An 18,624-nucleotide genomic window follows, 5' to 3' on the forward strand; every position below is an offset into this window, starting at 1 on the left:
ACACATCTCATAGTGACCTTTTATACAGAACACGTGTGTGCATTTGGACATGGTGATGTCAACAAACCACAAGAGTTAGTTCCTCTTTCTTTGAGTGGGGAATTTTGTTACTTTCATTCGTTTTTTTTTATTGAAATAAAATTGTCTAAAAACAACATAACTGTTGCACCCTTAATAGTCAGTTGAATTACCATAGTAATTCTGTTAGTAGCAGTTATGTTAAAACGTAGTACAGGCTGTTTCATCAAAGGAACTAAAAAATTATAGAAGTAACACTAGTACAGAGAGGAACAGTGTGGTTACCAGTAAAAATATCTGTTGGTTACATACGCTAGCAGTCATGGCTGCAATAGTAGTAGGAGTACATGCCAAAAAAAGATGTTGCACCAAAGAGCCTGACAAAGGAGAAGAGAAAAAATGTATGTGACAGATGTTATTACAGCTGTTACATAAATTAAAGAAACAGACCAAAGACAATCAAAAGCCTTTGAGTTAAAGTGGGTTTTTAGCAGCTTAGTAATAATAATTTAATAATAATAATAATTTATTTGTAAAGCGCTTTCAATCAAAGTGCTGTACAGATATAAAATCAATCACAGTAAAACATAAAAACTAAAAACATTAACAGTAAAAACAAATCAAGACATATAACACAGAGTAAACAAGTGGGTCTTTAGCTCTGCTTTAAAAACCTCCACAGAACATGCCTGCCTTCTGTCCAGAGGAAGACTGTTCCAAAGTGTTGGCGCACGGAAAGAAAAGGTTCGCTCACCAACAGTCTTTTTCCTGACTTTAGGCACAGTCAGGAGGCCAGATCCTTGTGAGCGAAGGGCACGAGAAGGTACATACAGTCTAACCAGCTCCGTTAAGTAAGAAGGTGCCGCTCCATTTAAAATTTTATAAGTCAATAAAAGCACCTTAAAATCAGCACGAACCTGACATGGAAGCCAGTGAAGAGAGGCCAACACTGGGGTAATATGATCGTATTTCCCAGCACCAGTCAGAACCCGAGCTGCAGCATTTTGCACCATCTCTAGGACTCGGAAACTTTTTTTGGGTAATCCTGAGAGAAGAGCATTACAATAGTCCAAACGAGATGTTATGAAAGCGTGAATGAGGACTTCAGCATCTTTGTCACTCAGGATTGGCCTGATCTTAGCAATCCTTCGAAGATGAAAAAATGATATTCGAGTCACCTCCTTGATATGCTTATCAAAAGCAAGCGTCTGGTCAAATGTGACACCAAGGTTTTTCATCTTGTCTCTGCCAAGAACAACACAGTCATCAAGAGACAAAGAGAGAGATAGTAAAAGTACCGACAGAGTTCGTCTAATGCCTTCTGGTAGGCTGTTCCAAAAACATCTGGCCTTTTTAATCTGAGAAAAAAGTATAGTCAGCAAGCCATGGAAAGATGATCTGGGGCATGTTGGGGTGAGAAGTTCAGATACGTATATGATGCACGTATCTGAACTTCTCACTTTCTCATCTTAAGGTAAAGAACATGTAGAGGTATGTAGACAGCTGACAGAGTCTCCCACTTTCACCTGATGTGTTCGAGTGGTGGAACAGAAGGACAGGGGGGATGTGGTCTTGGCTCTTACTCCTTGTTACTAGCAGCTCCTTTTCCACCAGATTCCCAATTTTTATTACCAGGAACTTATTTACCTGTCTAAAAGAAGCTTCCACCCCCCTACCCAAAACTTTTTTCAGGGAAAGTTTGAGATTTGAGGGAAAGTTTCTTTTTTATCTGAGTAATTTCAGTGAAAATACACCAAAGTATTTCAAAAGCCCAATCACAATTCACCCTTTGGCTCCTCCCCCTTGGCCCTTGCCTTTACACTATCCCTTGAAACGGATTTGCAAGAGGTAGGGGTTGAAACATTCCCCTGCAAAATGGGACAACCCTTCGAGACCTGTTATGTCATCGACGCCACTATAAACAGATGCGACAAATTTGTTTGTGAAAGAACTCTCCATGCCCTCAGCAGCTGTAACCATCTCTGTTCCATGGGCTTTGGGCATCTTTTGGCAGTTATCAAACGCAATCCAAAGAAATGTGATCTATAACATATTAAGACAGCATTAAATGGATAATAATAATAATAATAATAATAATAATAATAATAATAATAATAATAATAATAATAATGATAATAATAATAATAATAATAATAATAATAATAATAATAATAATAATGGATTACATTTATATAGCGCTTTTCTATGAACGCATATTCAAAGCGCACAGTGGATCCATTATTTATTCACTCTCACATCCCCCCTCTGGTGGTGGTAAACTACATTTGTATCCAGAGCTGCAGGCTGATGGAAGCGTGGCTGCCAATCCGCACCTACGGCCCCTCGGACCACCACCAAACATTCATACACCAGTGTGAGTAGCAGCACTGGAGGCAAGAAGTATCTTACCCAAGGACACAACAGCACATGACTGGGACAGAACAGGATTCGAACTTCCAACCCTTCGGTTATTGGACCATCTGAGCCATGGTCACCAAATGGTAAAGTAATTGACAAAGAAAATACATACATTTGTGTTTTTCTTTCATGAAACCGCTGCACTTTTTAGCTGTGTTTACCTCCATCTTGCCAATGATTTGAACAGAATTATGGGAAATTTCTCATACCTCTCCGTATCATGTGGTCCTGAAAAATCTCCATTTTGAGGACCAAACAGCCCTCCCCTTTAGCCCCTCCCCTCCAGCTCATCAAGAATCGGGACACCCCTACCCCTTCAAGTGAACACACAAAATGGAGGGGTAGGGCTAAGGGGGAGGGGCTAAGGGGTGAATTGGGTTTGGGCCAAAGTTTCTAGTAATGTAAAAAATCCTGGAAAAGTTTCTGCAGTGGAAAAGGGAAAAATAGTACTGTAGGAAAAGCTGAAGTAGAGAGAGTTGAAGTATTCTAGTCCTGATGATATGAATTTGATGATGTTTTGAGGAAATACGTCTTTTTTGAGATGGTTCAAATTTGGCACTGGAACTGGAACTGACAGTGGAATTGATCTGTTTATTAAAAGTTAAGTCTGAATTGAATATAATGTTTAGGTTCTCGGCATATGGGATGTAATAGTTGGGGGATAATTCAGTGGGAAATGGTGATGGTAGGTAGCAATATTAATTTCTACAGTAAAGCATTACTGAAGACCAGTGCCCAGACCACGTTTTGAAGGCATTTGACAAGGAGGATTCTGGGTTATTTCAAGACTACAACTGAAGGGACCTTACTCAAGCGCATATGCATTGTCTAATTTATTTGTCAACATCATTACTGCAATCTGATGTTAAAGTTCCTCTTTCAAGTGCAACCAATAACCTGAGTCATTTTCAGGAAAGAAGCTGTCTGGACGTGACAGAGCTGCAGTAACAGAACAATTTCCCATCTATACCAGACAAATCTGTAATAAAATTTGTCAAACTAAACGATAAGGAGTTTCATCTGTAACACAAAATAATAGTAGTGTGTAAAATGTCAAACTTGTATCAGCACTGAGGAAGTTTTAGCAAAAGTCCTCTTGAAATGTTGCTAAATTGTAAAATGCTGATTTCCATATTTGTGACACCATAATGTAACTTTTATTTTATGAAAAACTCTCGATTTACAAATAAATAAATAATAGACATTTAAGTCATCAACATTAACACAGTGTAGAAGCAATGTCAACAAATGTAAGTATAGAAGCAGTTAACTTCTTTGTTAATAATGTCAAACAAAAGCTGAAAGCAAAAAGCCAACATGGTGACGGCTAAACCACAAACTACTGGCTTCAAAATGACAATTCAAAAACCACTGAGTGACAGCGACATCCCAGTTCCTTCATCCAATTCTTAGTCTGTCTTGACTTTGCCTCAAACCCTTAAAGCACAGGTGTCAAACATGTGGCCCGGGGGCCAAAACTGGCCCGCCAAAGGGTCCAATCCGGCCCCTGGGATGAATGTGTGAAATACAAAAAATTATACTGAAGATATTAACGATCAGTGATGTAAAAATCATGTTAGGTCAGTTAAATCTAAAGTGGGTCAGAACCGGTAAAATACTATTATAATTACCAATAAATAATGAAAAACGCAAATTTTCCTCTTTGTTTTAGTGTAAAAAAAAACAAGTCAAATACACACAAATGTTTGCATTTAGATGAGTCCTTTTGCAAAAAATGTGAACAACCAGAAAAAATTTAACAACCTGAAATGTCTTAATGGAAGTACGTGGAATTTTAATAGTATTCTGTCTGTTATTAAATGTTTTGTGTATTTGTAGATCCACTGTGATCTGTAAGTTATAATGCACATGTGTAAATGATAAACAGAGGCAGAACATTGTTAACATTGCACTTATGTTTCTTTAGAATCGTCAGGTTGTTCGTATTTGTTCATGTTGTGTTCAAGTACAGTTTGTAGATGTAAACATTTTCATTACAGAATTTGACTTTTTTTTTACTCAAAAACAGAAAAAAACTTTGGAGTTGACATTATTTATCAGTTCTTATCCTATTATTTATATTATCCTATTATTATTATTACCTCCACCAAGGAGGTTATGTTTTTGCCAGGGTTTGTTTGTTTGTTTGTTTGTCTGTTTGTTTGTTTGTCTGTCCGTTAGTGTGCAACATAACTCAAAAAGTTATGGACAGATTTTGATGAAATTTTCAGGGTTTGTTGGAAATGGGATAAGGAAGAAATGATTAAATTTTGGTGGTGATCGGGGGTGGGGGGGCCCACGGGGGGGGGGCCACTGATCAGCCTTGGCGGAGGTCTGCGCTCTCCGAGTGCTTCTAGTTATTATGTAATCCTATAATTTATATTTATTTTACCACTTTAGATCATATTAGTCTGTATGTGGCCCCTGAACACCCCTGCCTTAAAGTGATCTTGCTCTTGATGCCGTCTGGTCTTGGTCATGAGTTGCTTTCAGTGTATGTTGTCTTCACTCCAAGAATAATTATGAGCATAATAAATCAGTAGCGGTCTTGCTAAAATCCGTTGCAGCAGTACTACCAAAATTCTTGTTACCAGTTTCTAGTGGCTTAACCATGCCCAGAATTAGTCAGTGGGATTTCCCTGTTTTGCCTCAGATACTTACAGGTAAGACAAATACAGTCTACTCTGGGAGTGCTACACAAATGCACACTTCTCATTAATGTAATCTGACACGATCTGAACATTTCCTGGACTTTTTCAGATAGGGAAACTCACATGAAGAGGTATTGTCTCATGAAAAGAAAAAACAAATGTTTTTTAGCATCAGTGTGTTTTTCCAGTTAGAATTGTTCAGTACTAATTTACTAATGTTCACATTTTAAAAGCTAATTATTTCAAACAAGAGTAGAAATTTGATATCAGCATGTTTTTCAGAGATATTAAGTGTACCCTACCGGACACTTACATGACAGAATGACATATCTGCAAACTGCACTTTATCTTGTTTTTTCGAGATTAGCTCCTGTAGTACGTCTAAAATACAATTTGTACAAACAAGTGTTACACTCCTACTGTGCAGCACTAAAAATGTGAAAACCAATCAAACTGCAATTATTTATCTGACTTTCATTGAAGCAAAATAAATGATTTTTTTAATCTGGGTGTCAACACAAAAGTTGACTGTGCATGTAATAAATTTTATTTTATTCATTTATTTTTATTTTATTATTATTTTTATTTTATAACAGCACACCACCAGTTGCATTAGACATGATTATTATTTAAGATCAGATTAAAACATGTCTGTAACTGTTTTGAACTATAGTGTCTTCTATTCTCTTCCTCTATCTACATATCCACAAATCTTCTGCCTTTGTCATTTTTCTGTTTGGTTTTGAGTCAGTTGCTTACCAATGTGACTCCCTCTCTGGGGCTGGGGAGTCATCTGTTTTAATGCCTTCACTTACGGCATGACATATTTTTGTGTATATGTAAGGAAGTTTACCCATGTGGGTTTGTTTGTGTTACTTTTTAAACTGATTTTGTTCCTCTTTTCCTGTTGCAAAAGTTTTGGAAATCACAAGATTAGGTAAAACCCCGACTAAAATCCTACAAGCAAAACCAAAAAAGAAATACTGCTGGGCAAACAAAACATTGTTTCTATGAGGGGGCAGATGCTCAGAGGAGGAAGTCATTTTGAGGATTTGCTTTTTGGATGATTACGAAACAGTTTGAAGGGGAACTTTAAAATTGTAAACGTTTTTATGACCTGATGGTGACACTGCGTCTTCTTGATAATATGACTTTTACCATTCACTTTTAATTGGTTACTTTTAGTCACTAGGAAATGAATTACTGTGGCCAAAATAAAAATAATACATACGTAAAATATTTTTTGTAGCAGGATTAAATCATCTATTACAGCCTAGTGTAGTGGTTATCACGTTCACTGACATACAGAAGGCCAGCTGTGTATGCCCGTAGAACTGTGACTAGCCAATCAGAAGAGAGAAAAAAATGACACGTTCTCAGATTTAATAGTATTCTCCTATGAAAGATGGATTTGAATTCCGGCTGAGGTAAAAATGTAGATGTTATTTTTACCTTTAGACCTTTATATTGAGAGGACTATTATAAAATATGTTTGGTTTATGTTTTTATCTACTGTTTGTAAAGTGTCTTTGAGTACCATGAAAAGCATTATATAAATAAAATGCATAATAATAATAATAATAATAATAATAATAATAATAATAATAATAATAATAATAATAATAATAATAATTATTATTATTATTATTATTATTAAATTTTAAAAAAGCCCTTTGCTTTCATTTTCAAAAACATGAAACATGTTTTCTAATGTGTACTTATGCAGTGTGTTATCAGTTATGGCGGAATTAGGTCACAGGCTGTGCTTGTGAAAAAAAAAATAACAGTATGGGCTGTTTGGGTTTTAAGTAAAATCAACTTTGAATGAACACATAATCAGCCAAAACACTAATGGCCAAAAAATCCAGCCTCTAGAAAACATAAATTACCAGTAAACTAAATAAATAAATAAATATAAATAAACAAGTATGACAAAATATATGTGTGTATATATATATATATATATATATATATACACATATATATATATATATATATATATATATATATATATATATATATATATATATATATATATATATATATATATATATATATTAACTTGTCCAGTGTGTTTAAGTGTGTTTAAGTATATATTGTTTGCAGATGACACAACTTTGTTTTATTCTGGGGAAAACATAACGCAGGTTATGGAGGTGGTTAAAGAACATTTCAAAAAAAGTAAAAAGAGGGTGTGATATAAGTAAATTATCCTAAAATCTTGGGAAAACAAATTTGATGATATTTAGTAACAGAAGGAGGGAGGCACGTGAAGAAATAAATATAGATGGCTGTGCAATAAATAGACTTGAGGAAAAAAAAACTTTTTGGGGGAAATGCTTGATGAAAACTTAACTTGGAAATCACACATAAATCATATGAGGACAAAGATCACTATAACAATTGCCATATTACATAGAGAAAAGGATTTATTAAACAATTCCATGCTATATAGTTTGTATAACTCTTTAATTGTACTATATCTAACATATTGTGTGGAGGTTTGGGGAAATGCTTGTAAAACACATGTGCAACTGATTATCATTCTACAAAAAAGAGCCATATGTATAATAAGTAGAAAAGGCTACAGAGATACAACACATCCATTATTTCATCAACTAAAAATATTAAACTTTTATGATCTGGTTAAGTACAGTATATTAAAAATCATGTTTGAAGCAAATAGAGATTCTCTGTTGGTCAACATTCAGCACAGGGAAAGGAATCCACTTATGGAACAACCTGAATGATAAAACGAAGGCAATTAAATTAAATAGCACATATAAAAAAGACAATGAAATCCAAAATGTTAAAAAATATGACCAAATGGACAGAGTTTTTTTTAATATGTATATTACTGATAAGAAATGGGCATTGTTTAGTTTGGTTTTTGATATGTGTATTATTATTATTATTATTATTATTATTATTATTATTATTATTATTATTAATAGTAATAATAATAATAATAATAATAATGATAAATAGAGTTTATTTTTAATATGTGTATTATTATTATAAAAGGGACAGCATATTTTTGATATGTATATTATTGTTATGAAATGGACAGAGTCTATTTTTGATATGTATAGCATGTTTGTGTTTGTGCTTAGTCAGAATTAGTCTGATATGTGCAGGATTTGTTGAGTTACTTATGGGATCTGACATGGGAATTAGGTAGAAGGATGGGGTAAGGGGGCGGGAGTATATAAGTTCAAATTCATCCTGCTCCTTTTCGAATATGATTTCTTTTTATATTAAATATTCTTGGTTTTTTTTTGGTTTTTAATGTTATATTCGAAATAAAACAGATTGATGGAGCTTAGTGCGGCTGCCCGTCATGGGAGGAAACTACTCAACAGCGCCAACGTACGCTGTGGCCAAATATATATTACATCCGTAGTGTTAAGGACTACCACAGAGAATGAATGGGAGAAAGGTCCCCTGTTCGAAACCGGGCGGAAACAGCTTTTCTCTTTTCAAGGAAAAAAATCTTTTCTTTAAAAAGTAATCTATGAAATAACTAACATTTAAAATGACAAGTTGCTTTGCCAGACAAGACCAAATTCCCGCTTCTCTGATATCGGTTTTGTTTGTTAGCTCTAAAATCGGGTTTCTCCGTGCGTCCGTGAACGCAGCCCCGTGATGACGTCATCCCGTTCGTTCCCATGTTTTGGCGGCGTGTTGCAGCCACAGAAGGCTGTCTGCACACTCAGCTCCATCCTGGGGTTTTAAATGCACCTCTGACTTCACTACCCTTTTTGACAACCTTATTACCCTCGTCTTCCATTAGGTAAGTGTGTGTTTAGTTGACAAATGCTCACCGTGAGTCTGTGTATGGTGAGGCTAATGCTAGCTTTGTTTTGGGCTAATTCACCTATGAGAAGCTAACATATCACTTTGTTTACACTTACACCTACACTTTTGTTTCCTTGTTTATCGTCTCGTTAACTGGTCTGTGTTCACAGATAAATGGTAAATTCAGTTACTTAGAGTATCTTGCACTGTCAGTCACAATAATTTTCATATTGAGGTCAGTATTCCGTATTGTAGTACTTTATAATGAAGTGTGCACGTGGCGGCCATTGTGGTGCAGATCTAAAACGCATAGAAACGCCAGTTATTACAGTGCTACGTTCACAACACGCTGGTAAAACGAAGCTTTTAAAAATGGGTACACTTCCTATTAAACCAATAAGAAATGGAATGATTATTATGATTAATTATGTAATTAGGCAGCAGAACACAGACTCATTACGACTGTTGTTGAAGACCTCATTCAGCTCAGCTTTGTGTAACCAGCCACAAAGGAAAACTCACACATGGGTAATGTTGCAAACAGGGTAATCTGACCTAAAAGATCATATTAGAATATTTTGCTGTAGACTCAACCATGATCCTTTTATAATATTAGGGCTTCAGCTATCGAATATTTTTGTATTCAAGTATTCTACTGAAAATTCCTTCGATTAATCAAGTAATCAGAGAAAACTTATTTTTGCTTGGTTAAAGAGCAATTACATATAAGCAAGAGGAAATAAGGTATTTCTCTTAATAATGAAGGACCAATTGGTTTCCTTTTTTTTTTTTTTATATTTAACAGTTTTATCTCTTAGATTCATATTGTACATACGCAACAAAATGTATTTTCTTGACTAGAAACATTTCCAGAGGCAATTGCAAACACAAATAAAATAATAAAACACAAATAAAAATAAATGAAATTTAATTACTTTCAACTTAGTATTTCTTGTAAGTATCAAAAATATAAGGCATTAATAAATAATAAAAAAAAAACAAAACGCATAAACATTGCCTTTTTGTTGTGCGACTGAACTTTGGCGGCTGTAAGTTTCAGAATTTACAATTTAGACAAAACAGGAATGCGTTGTGGCATAAAAGAGGCAAGAACTTTTGAACGGGAAGTTGGAATGAGTCCGTGCATGAACAGTTTTACACATTTCTGCTATATTCAGGAGAATCAGGGCAATGGCCACCCCACCTTATCTGTCTGTGTCAGTACCCCCCCCACACACACATACACACACACACACACACGTCCAGTTAATTGATGTTTCGCTTCATTTTTGCAAAAACTAGTTGGATTTTGCCAAAATCAGGCCGTGACTAGGTAAGAGAAAACTTTCAGCAACCCGTGCACCATTTTGGCTGTGCTTTTGTGAAATTAGCCATGCAAATCACGGGTGCACGGCTCACTGCCTGAATCTATGCTTGTCACAATCGTAATAAACTAGCCACACATTCGACAGTAGCCACAATTAACACAAACCTAGCCCTCTGTAGGGCTAACGTTATGTTAGTAAGGTACATTAATGTTAATCTCGTGGATTTGCCCAACATTAATTTTATTTTTATCTGGGGTCCTCCGCTCCATTCTGGGTGTCTTATGAGAAGATACTACATCGGAGATGTGCTGTTGTGGCATGGAAGGGCCGTGTTACAACGGATACATGACATGACGTTCACCTTGCTGTTCAGTCTGAAATGCTTCCACACTTCCGACATTTTCTCTTTATTTATTTTTTTGTCTTTCTTCATCATTGTTGTATTCACTCGCCTCTTCCATCTTCCCGCTGCTTCATCCGAGCACTTCCACATCCTCCGTCAACTTCCTCTGCGTGAGTGACGTAAGCACGTTGTGCCACATTAAGTGCGAAATGCCGTGTTTTGAGCTTTACAATTAAATAAGCGATTCCTCGAGGCAGAGAAAATTCCTCAATCATTTTTTGTAATCAAGGTACTCGAATAACTTGAGGAATCGTTTCACTCTTATATAATAAATAGGCAAGTTGCAGTCAAATTACTGGTTTTCCACTTGTTTTCTCAGGTTTCTGGAGGCTTAGACTGGGATGGTTCTTTGTTGTTGTATGTGACTTGAAATTCTGCATTAAATGGCATTATAACAAAGTTGATAATATGTTAAGCATTTGTCACATTTCCCTGTACATACAGTTGTTTTTATTAATTACACAAACTATGGCAGACTTATTTGTCCCAAAAGAATGAATCTTAAATATTTTTTACACTTTAACATAACTGTAAAGTATTTATGTAAGTCAGACTCACTGTAGGTGGAAGTTCAGGTGTTGGACCGGCTCCCAACAGACTTCTGGTAATCCCTCAGGTTCTTACATACATCTTGTGATGCTGTTTCTTGGACACATCATCAGTGATTGTACCTGGGGTCGCAGGGGGGTTTCGGTTCTTTCAACTTCAGACCCCCTCACCTAGGCTACACGACTGGAAGTGATCAGTTCCCGGCCTGTGCCCAAGAAGTGCTCGCCCACTCCTTGTCCCTCCTGATCCACAGCCGTTGTGAGGCTTTCACTGCAACCTCAGAAGCTGTTCTGATGGCTCTTCTTTTCCGTGCTCCTGTGATGCCCAGGAGGCTGTGTAGGCTTTGCAGAGTGATTTCCCTGCGAAGCCCCTTCCCCCGACGTTGATGGGCAAGCACTGTGCGCACCACCCCTGCCTTGAGGAGCAGCATCAAATCAACATCTTGCTGGGATGAAAGTCTTGTGGATTAATCTGGGATTCTGGTGGTTCCAACCTGAAATGATCAATGTGAATGATACAGATCTGGAATTTTTACAAAATATTTTTAGTGAGAGGGGGTCATGAGTTGGCCTAGTACGGAAAAAGAATTTGTGGCATAGTTATTTGTAAGAGTGATTTAAAGCATTCTGTCACATAGATTGATTGAATTATTAGTTTACTCCTTTCACCCGGACACTTTTTCATGGAGGTTACAGACGTGACGTGAACAACAACCCTGCCTCTCCCTCACGCCAAAGTGGGTGTCAGTGTTGAAACTATGATGATCAGATGAAGTATAAGCACTGAGTTTAGAAAAGGAGAAAAATATACTAGTGAATAACAGCAGTCAGGGAACATCTTTTGTCTTTGTGACCGCAACATCAGTTGATGAGCTGATGTTCACGTTGGTTGTTCTGGGTTTTACTGATTATCCAGACACTTCAGGGCTGTTTTCTCTGACTTTGTGTTTGACTGATGTGACAGTGAAATGACATACAGGGTGGGGAAACAAAATTTACAATATTTTGAGGCAGGGTTTGAAAGACAGTGTATGACCAATTAGTTTATTGAAAGTCATGAGAATTTATTTGCCACAAGAAAATTGACATAATAGAAAATGTTTTTATTCTATGTGTCCTCCTTCTTTCTCAATAACTGCCTTCACACGCTTCCTGAAACTTGTGCAAGTGTTCCTCAAATATTCGGGTGACAACTTCTCCCATTCTTCTTTAATAGTATCTTCTAGACTTTCTCGTAATGGTTTTGCTCATAGTCATTCTCTTCTTTACATTATAAACAGTCTTTATGGACACTCCAACTGTTTTTGAAATCTCCTTTGGTGTGACAAGTGCATTCAGCAAATCACACACTCTTTGACGTTTGCTTTCCTGATTACTCATATGGGCAAAAGTTTCTGAAAAGGTATGGATAATAGTGTTAGGTATGATTATGACATCAATATATGTTTGGTTTCAAAACAACTGACGTAGTGCCTGCTGAGAAAAAACAACTAAATGTTCATTGTAAATTTTGTTTCCCCACCCTGTACATTCTTATCCAGTGTCCTGAATAATGCAAATGAGCTGCAGTGTTTTTTTTGTTTTGTTTTGTTTTGTTTTTTTCACATTTCACATAGTGTTCATCCATGAAACGGAAGTCACTCTTTAATGGCAGACAACACCTGAGGCAACTGTTAGGGAACGTAAAATGTTATTTGGTTGGACATACCGGGCAACAGTGTATGCACATCTCTGTAAACACAGTTTAAACAGTATTTAACTATCTTAACCCATTAAGACCCAATGCTACTTTTGTGGCACTTCCCACATTAATTTTTCTCTTTATTTAACTTATCTTAAGTGATTCATCAACATTTATTATAAAATTATCCTCTGTATTTGGTATTTTTTCAGTGAAAATCAGGTATTTTCCTATATTTAATTTACTGATCATGTAGATGTTCATAAAAGCTCAAATTAAAGTTGAGGGTTATTATATCAAAAACTGAGAAAAATGAAGAAAAAGTGACTTTTTCAGGAAAGATAGGAATAACAGAATCTATCTTTATGGGTTAAAAATGTACGGTCTTTGGGTGCTGGTGGCAAATTGGTGTTAAGAATTTAATGTTTATTATTTAATATTTATTTGTGAATACAATTTCTGATTAATATGATCACAGTTGCTACTTTTGGAAAGTCCTTTAGCTTTGCATATTAAATGTATAATGTAATATTATGTCATGCCCACCTTGCCTAAGTGGATATTAAACACGAAAAGGATGAGAAATTGTGCTTTTTAATCTATGAAGCATATTGTTTCAACCAAAGCTCCAACTAATCATCATCACGATTTCTCTACATAAGCTTTAGGCTACATTTCCTCTTCATTTCTTGTGCTCCTCAGCTGATTAGACCAACTGTGTGTGACTGATATCTACTGGTTAAAATGTGGTACTACTTCAAATGAGAGTAGCTCCACTTTTACTGTGTTAATTTTCAACAGCCTACATCTGCTGTGAATCTGAACAATTTTAACAAAAATTTTTTGAAGGAAATTAAAATATATAATCTTTCTTGGGAGTGGAGTAAGTAAATAGTTGTTGTATTAATGTTATAAAATATTCATTGTTAAGGTGGGAAATATTTTTTCAGTTTGATTTCAGCCACTACTACTTCCATAAACATGTTACAATCGATTGTCTGGGTTTCTTAGATGTTTAGTGCTTATTTCCACCAAATTTCAACAAACAGGCGATTGTTTAGGTATATAAAATACATGAATCATCCTATTTTTCTCTAAAAGCTGCAATACCAGAACTCACACATGTAAACGTGTTTAAAGTAGAGGGTTAGGTGTTTAGTTCCCACAATTTAAACAGCTTATTTCATTTATTTTCTTCAAATCCATAATGGTCAGATAGGGCATAGAGCTGGTTTGAATGACCTATACTTTTTCTTTTTACGACTATAACTCAAAAAAAAAAAAAAAAAATCTTATTGCTGTATAAGTAACATAGTCTTTGTTTTTTCTCTTTTTACAGATTGAGGAGACGAAGCTGGTGTGAATATCTGTCCCCTAGTAACTAGATTTCTTCTACAAAAGGCATCTGGGAATAATTTTGGATCCAGTTCCTGGGTTACTGCTTCGATCACAAAATATTCTTTTACTGCTACTGTCGTGGTGTAACTTTCAAGTCAAGTGAACCTCGTCTACCAGGACTGACTGATCCGAACATCAGTTGTCAACATGGAGAGCAACTACATCAGTCACAGTTATGTCTGGCAGCGTCGCATCCAGCACGGGATCAGGTATCAGAAAGGTCCAATTCCCTTCCCACAGTCGGTGGAAATCGGTTTGGACTTCAACGCAGCGTTTGAAAGGACAGAAAAGCTAGATCGTTGTCTGCTGACCAATGGTGTCATGCTGGAGATTTGTGAATTTGCCAAAACGGTGAATAAGTCTGAAATGTATTTCTTGTTTGAGATGCTAGACTTCAACTTTGACCTTGGTTTGGACCCTCACAACAGGAGGCAGCACTTCAACTACGCAGCACGAATTCACAATAGAGTAAAGTTCTTAAAGGAACAAATGAAGCCTAAGACTCAAAGGTATCAAGAGATCTTCATCTTACCAGGCCCAGTGGAGCCTACAGAATTAGTAAAGTGCTACAGCCCTAAATGGAGTGAAATGGATATTTCAGTCCTCACTAAAGACAGTAGCAGTCAGTCTTCAGCAACTCAGCAGGCAGACGGTGCATTCATGATAAAGAAGCCAGGGGGAATCGAATTAAAGCTAATGACTGATGCCTACCCGAACTGTCTAACTAATGGTGTCACTCTGGTGATTCCACCAAAGGACACACCCAGGCAGAAACTTGACCCAAATCTGCTAACCATTGGTGTGATGGTTGAACTGTTAGACTTTTCCAAGCTACTATCTGGAACGCAAAATCAAATTATCCGGGATTTGGTCAAACAAAACTTTGGTCATACGTTTGAAACGTTATTCTTTCGCCTGCACATTTCCAAACTCATGGAGAGAAAACATACCTGCCTTACGCCTGAGAGCAAGGCTGCTTTCCTGAAGGAGACCTTTCAGATCCCAAAGCACTCCAAACGGCAGTGTAAAAAAAGAAAAATACTTGATGTTGATTTTGAAGATTTACCGATTACCACTAAGAGACGATCAACACTGAGGCAGTTGGACTGTGAAACTCCAGAATTCTGGGAGCATAGTAACCTGTCATACATGTGTCCAGTTGATTTTGAGACGAATACTGAAGGTTTATCAAATGTAGAAGAGCGGCTGGAAGAGACAGTAGAGGTCAAACAGGAAGATGAGGAGAGTTGTCTGTCTCCTGTGTCACTTCACACAAGTGGCCAGTTTAACCGCTGTTCAACCAAAGCAGCCTATCAAAATATCACAAGTATGTTTTCTGAAGATGCACATGACAACACAAATGTGAAACACCAAAGCATAAGCTATGGATGAGACGTGCTGCTCGTACAAAGCAGATCTTAATGTCTAGCAAAGTGAATGACATGTATCCCCGCTGCAGAGACATCGGTTTAGACTTTAATATAGGCTCAGGAAGAAAGCAGACCTTGGATCTACAATTGCTTACCAACTCAACTCTGTTTGAAGTGAATAAATTTGCAACTGCAATGACAAAAAGTTTAGGAAATTTCTTCTTAAGCCTTCTTGAAAACAACTTTGGCCTTGTCTTCCAGGATGAGTTGCATCAGCGCAATTTTCTCTTTTACATGATCACAAAAGAAAAGCTCCTACAGAACCATTCTTGTAGAGGAAAAGCTGAGTTTCTCAACAAGTGTATTCAGTTCCCAGAAGTGTACAATATGGTGGATGTGACCAGTGATCTACAAAGTGGATGGAGTGTTCAGCCAGAGCCAGATCCAGCAGTGCCAGATGAAAATCAGCAGACAGATCCAAAGTCATACCCATACTGCAGCAAAATAGGGATAAACATTTGGGCGGTAGAACCACGTCCAGCAAGCGAAAAGCTTGATTTGATGGTCCTGACCAACGGCGCGGTCATGGAAATGATCTCTTTTGTGAGAGAACTGTGCGGGACAGCTCGCGAAATTGTCAATGATATCCTCGAACACAATTTTAACATTAATTTGCAGGATTGTTCAACAGAGGCGTCAAAGGCCATCCAGAGGTGGTACTTAACACAGAAGCACGGGATGAAAAAGGCAATTGGATCAGCACGGATTAGCAAGTGGTCAGACACACTTGTTATTCCCAGCACTGTTCCACAGCTCATTCCAACGAAAACTGAAGACGGACCAGAGGATTTGGATACAGGTCCATCAGTGCAAGCCAGAGAAGTGCCAGTTGTCAATGGTAACACACATCAAGAGCCAGAGGTTGTATGCAGCTATGATGTCTGCCAGCATATTGGACTGGACCTCGACATCCATTCTAAACCAGATGTGAAAGAAAAACTGGATTTGCATGTCCTGACAAGAGCAGCTCTTTTTGAGATACACCATTACGTAGAGAGCAACTGCAACCGCTATGTGCCAGCTCTCTATGAGATTCTGGAGTATAACTTTGATCTGAGCTCACAAAACCATCAGAAGGTGCAGTTCGCTTGGTCAATCGCATCACAGGTGTTAGCCATGGTGGGCAAAAATAGAAGGAAGGGAGATTACATGAAGAAAGTGTTTGAGCTGCCTTTTGTGTCTTCTAAGGCTTCAGTGGTCACCTGCAAAGAGGAGCCAGATGACAGTTACAGCGAGCTGCACCGTAACAGCGATGACAACGAGGTGGAATTTGTCCAACAATTAAAGCCCGTTGACATAGAAGTAGAGGTGGAGTAATCTGCAGGGCATTGACTTTACAGCATATGTGGACATCATCATCAGTATATGTGCCATCACGCTAAGGATCTGATGCATTGATTTTTGTTTTGGTTTTTTTTTTTCTCATTGAGCTCCTACAAGAAGTATTCAAGTTCATTCCATATATAAGCAGTCATGTATTTGACAAGTTTCAATCAGTAGGTTTCTACGGCTTATCAACTTATTCGCTGCCATCTGAAAATACTTAGAAATCAAAACGAATCAGTGTTAACTGTACATACTGAACTGCAGAATCAGAAATAATTAAGGAAAAACGTCTTAGCAAGAACGACAGCAATTAGATTAAACTATAATACTTTGTCTGCTTGTGCTGAATCACATTTGAATAGGAGTGGGTCATATTGTAATGCATCAGTAGAAGCTGTATGTCCACCAGATCACTGGTAATAAATGGTGATGTGAAGTACATCTGCCTCCGATGGATATTCATGTAGTAAGTGTTGTAGGACTCTGATTACAGTCGGCAGAACATGGTAAAGAATCTAATACAGGTCAGATGCACCTGCACTTTGTCACTGTTTTTCTTAATATTCTTTTCAGTATAATTTGAGTCAGTACATTATTCAGTTTTGATGCAACTTTAGAGACATTTTTTCAATTTATGATTCCTCAGTTTTGGTTTAGAAAAATAACATCATGACAATGATCTAAACTGTTCCTGTCTTAAGGTTGTGTGCTTCTACTGGGTAGATGAGCCAACTGTAACAGAAATTTGTTTGGTTAAATGTTCCTGAACTCATGTGGTTAGATTAACGGACACTGAAATTTGAAAGATCAGTTCTTGACAAATATGATTCAAGTAATTTTGGCCAACTTGCTATTTGCTAAAAATGTTACAATGCATGTGTTGAGAAAATATATTTTCACAGATTGGACATATTTGTATTTTAAAGTTTTTGCCCTATTTTTAATTTTTTTTTAACTCAAGACAAAGTTTCATTTGCTTTTAATTTAGCTTCATTGAAGTGCTGAACACTGTTCACTGATGGTTCAGAGAAAACAAATGTACATTAAGGTGTGTTGATGGTTTTACGTCTCATTTCAGACTGTATAAATATTCTGTACACAAATGACATGTGCTATGCATTCCCTGAAGCCCAGTAATGTATTGAACGCACGTATTTTCCTTTGTTATTTCAGTAATTTGCAAAGATCATTAAAGTCCCAGAGCAACAAAGAACTCGTGTCTCAGTCCAGTTTTAATGAACATACAGGGTTCCCACAATCATAACAAACCTGGAAAAGTCATTAAATTAGGTGAGAGCTTAGATTTTAGTGAAATTAAAACAATGAGAGAACAAATACCACATTTTGACACAGACTTAAGAAACTGTGAGGATGGTGTCAACCTGACTTCAAAGCTGATTGACATTTGTTTCCATGCACACTGCTTTGTTTTCTCATGGCTGTCGTGTGGTATATCTTTAATTGTTAACCTTATGGATTATCATATCAGATTGTCAGATTATTTATCATTTAAACATTTCTATCATAGATATGCAAAAACAAAATGACGATGCATTGGTCTAAACAAAAAAACCCACAGATAAAACACTTGTGGAAAAAATAAAATAAAATGGAGCAGCACATCT

At 36.7% G+C, this 18,624-nt stretch overlaps 1 protein-coding gene across 2 annotated transcripts; it reads left to right on the forward strand.

The window, feature by feature from the left end:
• The first annotated feature begins 8,713 nt into the window (after positions 1-8,713).
• Positions 8,714-18,378, forward strand: LOC115433426 (uncharacterized). Of its 2 annotated transcripts, none has more exons than XM_030154827.1 (2): positions 8,714-8,880; positions 14,185-16,157. In XM_030154827.1, the coding sequence occupies exon 2, from the start codon at positions 14,391-14,393 to the stop codon at positions 15,633-15,635; it is 1,245 nt and encodes a 414-aa protein (XP_030010687.1). In that variant the 5' UTR covers positions 8,714-8,880; positions 14,185-14,390; the 3' UTR covers positions 15,636-16,157. The 2 variants fall into 2 exon arrangements, with proteins under 2 accessions (XP_030010687.1, XP_030010686.1); XM_030154826.1 differs by having other exon boundaries at positions 8,721-8,880; positions 14,185-18,378.
• Positions 18,379-18,624: the final 246 nt, after the last annotated feature.

The sequence above is a fragment of the Sphaeramia orbicularis genome, chromosome 14 (assembly GCF_902148855.1).
Source record: "Sphaeramia orbicularis chromosome 14, fSphaOr1.1, whole genome shotgun sequence".
NCBI lineage: Eukaryota > Metazoa > Chordata > Actinopteri > Kurtiformes > Apogonidae > Sphaeramia > Sphaeramia orbicularis.

Excerpts from the sequence above, each read along its gene's own strand:
- LOC115433426 (XM_030154826.1), top strand. The coding sequence starts at position 15,632 with ATGAGACGTGCTGCTCGTACAAAGCAGATCTTAATGTCTAGCAAAGTG.